Below are 10,000 nucleotides of genomic sequence, written 5' to 3' on the forward strand. Positions count from 1 at the left end.
CAGGTGGTCCCTAAACATTTTTGGGGGGACAAAGTGGTCCTCGGTCTGAAAAAGTTTGAGAAACACTGTGCTACAGTGATACTGTGCCAGAATTATTATCCTAGTGTCCTGTGACCTGTTCCACATTCCAGCCCTGGCGGTAGGGGCATTGCACTTTACCATGCTGCCAGTACTGACAGTGGAAGAAGTGACTCCCAGGGTCACCCATGCCGTACTACATCTGATTACCTGATTATCATTGATGTTCAAATCTCTTCAAGATTTGGTCTGACCAAGAGCATAACAATTAACATTTCCCAAACAGCATGGTTGACCCGCCTCCCTGGGTTTTCTTATGGTTTCTTGCTTATCGACAAAGTGGGAGGAGTTCCCGTATTTTCAGGAACTCAGAAAGTATTTGCGTTGCTCTTGACCTACTAGTTGCAACGCTGAAAGTGACTAGAAGGGCACAGCCTGGCTACTACACGCTTATTGTATGACGTCACTGATTAGTCTTGTTTTCTACTGTCTTTGGTTGATACTAGTGATCATTTGTACTAATTCGCTCATCAACCCTGCCTGGCCAGGGGGGAAAAAAAAAATTTGCTACTTAAAGTGTGTAGAGTATGGCGTGCTCTTATATATATAGTTTGTTGGTTTCTTGGGTTTGGGTGCTCTTCAGTCCGAGGTATTGTGCATCCTTACTAAGGCACTCCAATTTAAAATGTCTTTATTTATTTGACAAGTCCTACATGCCACTACGTGCCACTGCCCTGAAGAAGGCACTCATGCCGCTACGCGTGGGCCTTGTTTTTAATATGTCCATGTGGGACTTGTCAAATAAATAAAGACATTCTAAATTGGAGTGCCTTCGTCAGAGAATTTATTCTCATTCTTTCTCATTCTTGAACCTGGATTTATTTTTGCTAATTATGTTCAGCTGGATCAGCAGATTGACTAGAACAGCAATTACACTACAGTATGTGGCAAGAACGTCTTGTAAAACTTTCTGAATCTGGGAGGCTAATAGATATTACTGGTGTCATTTAGTAAAGAAAATGAGAACTCGAGCACTTTTAGCTTTGTAGCTTTATACTGTACCTGCTCTGCGTTCAGGTGTAGTGCATTTTGCAGCTGAAAAGTCTATTTCTGGAAAATCAAAATGGCCGACATGGAGAAGCTCCACCTTTTACGAAATGTATGAAATGGTGCAGTTTTGCCAGTCATAATGAATACTTAGAATGTGATGGTGATGGTAAGTATTTGTGGAAAAAGGTAACCTTTGTGAATGGGCAGCATGCAAATACTACACAGTGCAACTTTATAAGAAAGTCTTACCTGTGTTTGTTTGTGAGTTGTTATTATTATTATAAGTACGGGCCCCTGTTCTCTGGGTCCCCTTGTGTGGCCGCCTGATAAAAGAACTGATAGGGCGTGTCTGTGTGTCTGTCTACTTGTGTGTGTTTGTGTTTTGGATCGTGTGTGTGTGTGTGTGTGTGTGTGTGTGTGTGTGTGTGTGTGTGTGTGTGTGTGTGTGTGTGTGTGTGTGTGTGTGTGTGTGTGTGTCCTTCTCTCCTATCCTCCACTACAGCGCTGTACTGCAGTACGCCGGAGTCTCCGCTGCACGGCTCGGTCAGCAGCCAGACGGGCGGACACGTCAACAGCCAGGTGCGCTGGGCCTGCGACCGCGGCTACCGCCTGGTGGGCAAGGGCACCGCCGTCTGCAAAAAGACGCTGTTCGGCTTCTACGACTGGGACACACCTGTGCCTGCTTGCCAAGGTGAGTGTGTGTGTTTGTGTGTGTTTGTTTGTGTGTGTGTGTGTGTGTGTGTGTGTGTGTGTGTGTGTGTGTGTGTGTGTGTGTGTGTGTGTGTGTGTGTGTGTGTGTGTGTGTGTGTGTGTGTGTGTGTGTGTGTGCGTGGGTGTGTGTGCATTTGTGTAGCTCACAAACATCTTTTCATATCTTGGGTGTGGGGGTCTCTCCCACCTGATCCATCTCTCCTAATAGCATTTGCGAGGTCCGAGGTCATTTGTTGTGGGCCCATATTTACTATGTATACTATGCGCTTGTGTTTTTGTTGGACTTGTGTCCAGTCCACGTACTGTGGGTTACACAACATCTCAAGACAAATCTCACTACAGTACTTCACTGTGAAGCCTTCCGTCTCGCTCCAGCTGGACTTGAGTAATACAATATACCGTAGTGGGCGGCTTAACTGGCCCATTTATACAGCCCATTTGCCGTTGTTTGTAAATGTCCTTGTGAATTTTTTATAGGGGGAGTTTTAGTAAGTTAAGTGTGGGCCGGGGGGAGGCCTTGCGAGAGAGCCAAGCACCCACACACCCACACTAGGGGCACACTACTGCATCCAGCCATGACAATGTATCGCAGGGGCGTAAAGTATACCCCCGCAGCCCCCGCGAGACAGGGGGGCCCATACGAGGCGGGGGGCCCACATGGGCCCTTGATTTGAAGAAACGGGCCCCCTCCACATTATATTACATGTGTAGAGCCTCTTTTTTCGTTCGGGGGGCCATTCTTGGTAGCTTGCAGGGGGGCCTGAAGTACTTGCGTTACGCGATTCTTATTTTCACGATATACTGTATCAATTCATGACAATCGATTATTTAAATAACAATAAAATTGAATTCGGCAGTGGTTCATTTTGTTCAGTACAGAGTAGGTAGTATTTCTGTTGTAATGGAGGCTCTCTCCCAGATGCTACAATGCTTGAATTAAATTAACTGGACTACTGAATGCTACACAGCAACTGACAAATAACCGGTATTTTTACACATATACTGACATAAATATCGCAATGCATCGTGATAGTACATGAATCGCAATGCATGGTGATAGAATCACATCGTGGCATGTGTATCGTAATCAGTTTTGGGAGTAACTAGTTTCAAAGGTAATCCTCCTCTTCCTCCTCCTGCTCTTCCTCCCATCACCAAGCACACTTCCTCCTCTTCATCCTGCAGACCCCCTTGCTCTTCTTCCTTATCTTCCTCCTCCTCTTCCCCCTCCTTCTCCTCTTCACTCTCCTTCTCCTATTCCCCCTCTTCATCCTCCTCCTCCTCCTCCTACTCCTATCCAATCTCCTCCTCCTCCTCCTCCTCATCCTCTACCTCATCCCCATCCTCCTCATCTTTATCATCTTCGTCTTCCTCTCCTTCTCCTCCTCCCCCTCCTCTTCCTCCTCTCCCTCCTCTTCCTCCCATCACCAAGCACTCCTCCTCCCCCTCCTCCGCCTCTTCCTACTGCAGGAGTAGTTACCACAATACTGAGCGAATGTGTGAGCAAGTGTGTGAGCACAGTGCTGAGAATACCGTACACTGTGTTCTGCCAGGCCCAAAATGTGTGTGTGTGTGTGTATGTCTGTGAGTGTGTTGCTAGTCGAAGGCAGCCAATAAGGTGTGTGTGTGCGTGTGCGTGTGCGTGTGCGTGTGCGTGTGCGTGTGTGTGTGCGTGTGTGTGTGTGTGTGTGTGTGTGTGTGTTTGTGTGTGTGTGTGTGTGTGTGTGTGTGTGTGTGTGTGTGTGTGTGTGTGTGTGTGTGAGTGTCTAGTCGGGTGCTGGCCAACAGGCCTGATGGCTGTCAGCTCTAATGAGGCGTCGACAGATTTCAGTTTCGTCAACCCCACTGCCAACTTCTTCTCTTTTTTTCCCAAGAATCACTCCCACACCGGCCCTGTTGTTTTCACACTCACCTTCATTTCATTTATTTTGTCGTTTTTATTATTGTTTGTGTTCTGTGTTATTTTTCTCCTCCTGAGAAACAGAAAGAATCACACACATGCGCACACACGCAGTCCCCAGTTCTCTCCCAGAGCCCTTCTTCCTCTTCTTCCTCATTTTCTTCTTCATCTTGCCCATCTTCCCATTTCTCTTACTCTTCATCCTTCCCCTCTTCGTCATCCTCTTCCTCACCTTATTCTTCATCCTCCTCTTCCTCCTCTCCTTCCCCTTCCTCTTCATCTTCCTCCTCCTCTTCCTCTCCACCTTCCTCTGTAATGTCCACTGTGTGTGTGTATCTAATAGATAATATCTATACTATACTATCTATACCATCTATTGCCATCCTCAGTCTGTAAATGTGCCTTAGTGCCGTATGTGCCTTGTGGTACATTCCAGTCCCCAACCCATACTAGTAGGAGATCGCACTTACCCAACCTCCTACTAAAGAAAATGCTCTGGAGCGCCAGTCGAAGTGGGAGCTCCACTTATCGAAGTCAGGGGGACTCGCACTACTCCCACATCAAAAAAAGTCGGATGATAATGGCGGCGCCCATGGAGCCGTTATTTAAGAGGTCAATAGATAGTGAAACTTCATTTCATTTGTGTGCAGCTGTTCCAAACACAGTCATTTTAAGTCAACATTGTTCATGTTATAACATCATATTGTGTCAACATAAATGTAACATATGACAGAATAATAGCTATTCTAGCTCTTTTGGCTCGTATCAAAACACCTCGCTAAATTCAGCTAAAATGTAGCGGTTGCTATGGTAGTAGAACTCCCATTTCAACTTCATGGAACGGGAGCTGAAATATCCAGGTAGGATAAGTGCGATCTTCCACTAGTTTGGATTCTGTCTGGAATGGGCCATTACTACCCCACTATCTGCAGTCCCCCTCTGGCGCCCTGCAGTCCCAAATCCTCATCATCTTCCTCCTCTTCCTCTTCCTTGTCCTCCTCATCATCTTCTTCATCTTCCTCCTCCTCCACCTCATCATCCTACTCTTCCTCGTCCTCCTCAATATCTTCTTTATCTCCATCTTCGTCTTCCTCTTCTTCCTCCTCTTCCTCTCCCTCTTCCTCCTCATCATCCTCCTCCTTTTCCTCTTTTCCTTCCTCCTCCTCTCCATCACAATCCTCCCCCTCTTCATCTTCCTCTTCCTCCTCCTCATTCTCTGCTCATCCTCTTCTCCTCCTCTCCATCTTCTCCCTCCTCCTCTTCTTCCTCCTCCTCCTCCTCTCCATCTTCTTCTCCCTACTCTTCCTCCTCCTCCTGTTCCTCCTCCTCTCCATCTTCTTCCTCATCTTCTTCCTCCTCCTCCTCCTCCTCCTCATCCCCCTATTCTGTGACGGCCACTGACACTAAAAACACTCCATAAAATGTCCCTAGTGTTTCCCTCTGAGTGCTTAGCAGCTGCCTGTTATACATATTAGAAGGGGCAAGAAATAACACATGGAAAAGGCATCTCATCTTCTGTTAGTGTCAAATTAAAAAAGTAACCAATATATATTTTAAAAAATAAATAAATAAAAATGCTTGGGATGGGGTGATTTGACATGCTTGATTGGTCCCCATGAATTATTTGGGGTGGCCAATCCTGTGTGGTTGTAATCGCATTACTGTATTGACGAGGATTCCTGCTGAGCACATTAGTAATGATCCACTCCTCTTCTCTCTTCTCTTCTCCTCTCTTCTCTTCTCCTCTCTTCTGCCCTCCTCTCTTCTCTTCTCTTCTCTTCTCTTCTCTTCTCTTCTCTTCTCTTCTCTTCTCTTCTCTTCTCTTCTCTTCTCTTCTCTTCTCTTCTCTTCTCTTCTCTTCTCTTCTCTTCTCCTGTCTTCTCTTCTCCTCTCTTCTCTTCTCTTCTCTTCTCATCTGCCCTCCTGTCTTCTCTTCTCTTCTCTTCTGCCCCCTCTCTTCTCTTCTACCCTTCTCTCTTTTCTTCTACCCTTCTCTCTTCTCTTCTCTTCTCTTCTCTTCTCTTCTGCCCTCCTGTCTTCTCTTCTCTTCTGCCCTCCTGTCTTCTCTTCTCTCCTCTTCTCTCCTTCTCTTCTCTTCTCTTTTGTCCTCATGTCTTCTCTTCTCTTCTCTTCTCTTCTCTTCTCTTCTCTTCTCTTCTCTTCTCTTCTCTTCTCTTCTCTTCTCTTCTCTTCTCTTCTCTTCTCTTCTCTTCTCTTCTGCCCTCGTCTCTTCTCTTCTCTTCTGCTCTCCTGTCTTTTCCTCTCATCTCCTCTCCACTGTGTAAGTGGCCCAGCTGTGCCCTCTCTGAAGTAGCAAAATAGTGCAAGGCCACTTCACCATGCCTTCCTTCCTACGCGACATTAAGTGCTTACGTAAGAGCAATGGGGAGAGATAGAGAGAGAGAGAGAGAGAGAGAGAGAGAGAGAGAGAGAGAGAGAGAGAGATGCGTAGAGAGAGAGAGAGAGTTAGGGGAAAATAAAGAAATGTTTACACAGAAGAACACTGAAAGAGAGAGAGATAAATAGAGAGAAGGAGGGAGAGAGAGAGAGAGAGAGAGAGAGAGAGAGAGAGGCAGAGTTTGCATAAAGGAATGAAGGAGCACAAAAAGAATGAGAAAAGAAAACTAAGTCTAGTCTGTTGTGTTGCCGGCCTTTTGTTATTGCTAAATGAGTGCCGCAGCAGTCGAGTCGCAGCAGCAGATATGATAGTGAATGGTCTCCTCTTGGCTCCCCTGAGCTGCCTGAGTGTCTGCATTTTAATCTCCAGAGGCCCCGTCTCACCTATTGTGTTGTCTCTCGTGAAGATATCACCCTTATTTTGCTATTTCCACTGAACGAATGCAGTCTCTTTTTCAACAAAGTCGCATTCTCAACACTTTAGATTTTCTTTTGCCTTAAGATATATAAAAGTTTTATCTTTTACCTGACATGTTTCCACGGTATTACTTCCGTCTTCATCAGAGGGTCACTGGGATGTTGATGTGTCTCTGGCCACCATCTTACACAGTGCACCTTTAATTTTTTTGAGGGGAAAGGGTATTAAAAAGTAATTTTCACCCTGTCAATGCCTAACCATCTCCCTCTCTCTCTCTCTCTCTCTCTCTCTCTCTCTCTCTCTCTCTCTCTCTATCTCTCTCTCTATCTCTCTCTCTGCAGCGGTGTCGTGTGGGGTGCCTAAGGCGCCCCTGAATGGGGGTGTGCTGGCAGCTGACTACTCGGTGGCCACGCGTGTGACCTACTTCTGTAACGACGGCTACCGCCTCTCCTCCAAGGAGCTGACCAGCGCCGTGTGCCAACCGGACGGCACCTGGAGCAACCACAACAAGATCCCGCGCTGCTCAGGTGTGTGTGTGTGTGAGTGTGCGTGCGTGCGTGCGTGGTGCGTGCGTACGTGCGTGCGTGCGTGCGTGCGTGAGTGTGTGTCTGTGTAACCTGTCTGTGCTTTTTTGGTGTGGGCTGGGGGGGTGAGATGTTTTTTTTGTGTGTAAGGAATAAAGACACCATGAAAGAGAGGAGTGCTGTAAGTGTGTGTTTGTGTGTGTGTGTGTTTTGTGTGTGTGAGAGAGAAGGAGAAAGATAGCCTTTTTATGTGAGGTTATGAAAAAGAATGAAAGGAAGATCAAAGTGTGTGTGTGTCTTTGCCTGATTTTGTGTATTCGCGTGCTCTCTTTAGTGGATGTACGTGTGTGTGTGTGTGTGTGTGTGTGTGTGTGCGTGCGTGCGTGCGTGTGTATGTGTGCAGGCCTCTGTACATGCACATGTTTGTGTTTCTCTCCCGTGTCTCTCCTTTCATGTGTGCTCTGAAATTCTGTGTGACTGAAAGTATGGCTGAGCATATTGTATCTCATTCTCTCTCTCCCTCTCTCTCTCTCTCTCTCTCTCTCTCTCTCTCTCTCTCTCTCTCTCTCTCTCTCTCTCTCTCTCTCTTTTTTTTTCTCCACTCTTTCGGCTCACTCTCCCTGGGCAAGATAATTAACTTTCACAAAGAAGTAATTGTTCCAATCTCCCAGGCCCACTGCCACAAGTGTGCTAAGAGTGGATTATCTTTTAATTTGTGTGATTGTAAACTGAGAGTGCTACATTGCATTGCTCTGCTTGTAGCATAACAACAGGACCAAAAAGGTGAGCTGGTAATGCTTCGTTTTATGGTACAGTTGCCATATATAATTACTGTGTTCTTTCTGGGTAACAGAGAGAAGTGACATGGTATCTAAAATTAAAAGGGGGTAAATAGTAAATACCATTAATTGGGTAACAACAAAGTAACAGAGAGAAGTTTGATGTTTACATTGTTAGAAAATATGCTGTTGTTTCATAGTAATTCTCGAGATATGTGTATGAATGGGCAGTCATGGGTAAGCGGTTAGGGCATCAGACTTGTAGCCCAAAGGTTGCCGGTTCGACTCCCGACCTGCCAGGTTGGTGGGTGGAGTAATTAACCAGTGCTCTCCCCCATCCTCCTTCATGACTGAGGCACCCTGAGCATGGTACCGTCCCGCCGCACTGCTCCCTTGGGGCGCCATTGGTGGCTGCCCCCTTTTACGGGTGAGGATGCATGAATGCAATTTTGTTGTGTGCAGTGTGCACTTGTGTGCTGTGGAGTGATATGTCACAATGACAATGGGATTCGAGTTTCCCAGTTGGGCTTTCACGGCTTTCATGGATACTGAACCCTGCCTTTTTTTCCTTCCCCTGGACTATGCACGTTGAACTCTGATACTCCTAGACACTTTGTTGGTCACTATGTCTTGGGCTGCTCTGTGCCACTTTTGTTTGGACACTTTATGATTTCGTGTGTGTGTGTGCAGCCTGATCTCCAAAATTTCCGTGCTCCTGGACACGGATATTAAGGACACGAAATCTGTGTCCAGGAGCACAGATTTTTCCAAAATTCTGTGCTCCTGGACACGGAAGTGCTTTCTATATTTCCACAGCACTGTGTTAACTCTATCATTAGAAAATACATACCAAATGCTAATCCTAAACAAAATAATGCTATAGCAATTTAATTTGTGCCCTGACCAAAACATTGCCTAACCTTAACCTGTCATTAAAGACATATTTTTGAGAAATACCTTTTCCAGTTGGTTGATAGGCTATCAAATTCATATAATGAATGAAAGAATACTAGCCGTGCCCAGACCAAAACAATCCCTAACCCTAACCTGTCAGTAAGAAATGTTTTTGGGTGAAAAATATTTAAAATTAGAAAGATCCTGAGAAAACACAAGACTGTGGAAACATAGAGCTGTGGGAGTATAGAGAGAGCACTTCCGTGTGTCCATCACGGAAAACAATTCTGTGTCCAAGAGCACAGTCCTGGACACGGATTTTGTGTCCTTAACATCCGTGTCCAGGAGCACGGAAATTTTGGAGATCATGTTGGTGTATGTGTCAGTTTTTGAGGGTGTGTGTGGGTGGGAATGTATGAGAGAGAGAGAGAGAGAGAGAGAGAGAGAGAGAGAGAGAGAGAGAGAGAGAGAGAGAGAGAGAGAGAGAGAGAGAGAGAGAGAGAGAGAGAGAGAGAGACCTGCCTTGGGCTGAATGTATGTTAAGAGTGAGCTATATTTGGTTGATATACAGTATGTGTAATGATGTGTGTTTAATTTCTCTCTGTTTGCCCTGTTGTTACGCAGAAAGTACACAGTAATTACTGTACCGTAAAGTTAACGTGTTACTGGTGAGCTTTGAGTGAGGCAGAACAGAAGCAGGGAGATGCTGTTTACAGGCAAAAGACAGGCAGACAGAAGAGCCTGTGATTGATTCAGTTCAATATTAACTTTCAATTTTGTTTTAATTTTTTCTAATTTGGTTTAGTTTACCTTAATTGATTGATGTTTCAAGTTGTGAATTATCGTCTAATATTGAATAATATTTGCGTGTGTGTTTGTGTTTTTGTGTGAGTGTGAACACATGTGTTTGTGTGTGACTGGGTTTTCTGCATGTTTGTTTGTGCGCGCGTATGTATGTGCGTGCATATGTGTTTGTGTGCGCCTGCATGTGTGTGTGTGCGCCCACCCCCGCACGTGTTTGTGTGTGCGTCCGTGCGTGTCCACATGCTTACGCGCGCGCGTGTGTGTGTGTGTGTGTGTGTGTGTGTGTGTGTGTGTGTGTGTGTGTGTGTGTGTGTGTGTGTGTGTGTGTGTGTGTGTGTGTGTGTGTGTGTGTGTGTGTGTGTGTGTGTGTGTGTTTTTCTCTCCTCTCCACAGTGGTGGTGTGCCCCAGTATCGGCTCCTTCTCCCTGGAGCACGGGCGTTGGCGCATCGTCAACGGCTCCCACTACGAGTTCCGCACCAAGATCATCTTCACCTGTGACCCAGG

The 10,000-nt window shown here is 46.0% G+C and overlaps 1 protein-coding gene across 1 annotated transcript in view; it reads left to right on the forward strand.

The window, feature by feature from the left end:
* The window catches only part of csmd3b (CUB and Sushi multiple domains 3b), an 810,903-nt gene that overhangs the window by 646,624 nt on the left and 154,279 nt on the right, over nucleotides 1-10,000 (forward strand). The window contains exons 50-52 of the mRNA XM_063186185.1: nucleotides 1,571-1,759; nucleotides 6,836-7,021; nucleotides 9,889-10,000. The exon at nucleotides 9,889-10,000 is cut by the window's right edge and continues 83 nt beyond it. Coding sequence (XP_063042255.1) covers nucleotides 1,571-1,759; nucleotides 6,836-7,021; nucleotides 9,889-10,000 — 487 coding nt within the window. The remainder of the gene's footprint in view (nucleotides 1-1,570; nucleotides 1,760-6,835; nucleotides 7,022-9,888) is intronic.

The sequence above is a fragment of the Engraulis encrasicolus genome, chromosome 20 (genome assembly GCF_034702125.1).
Source record: "Engraulis encrasicolus isolate BLACKSEA-1 chromosome 20, IST_EnEncr_1.0, whole genome shotgun sequence".
Lineage (NCBI taxonomy): Eukaryota > Metazoa > Chordata > Actinopteri > Clupeiformes > Engraulidae > Engraulis > Engraulis encrasicolus.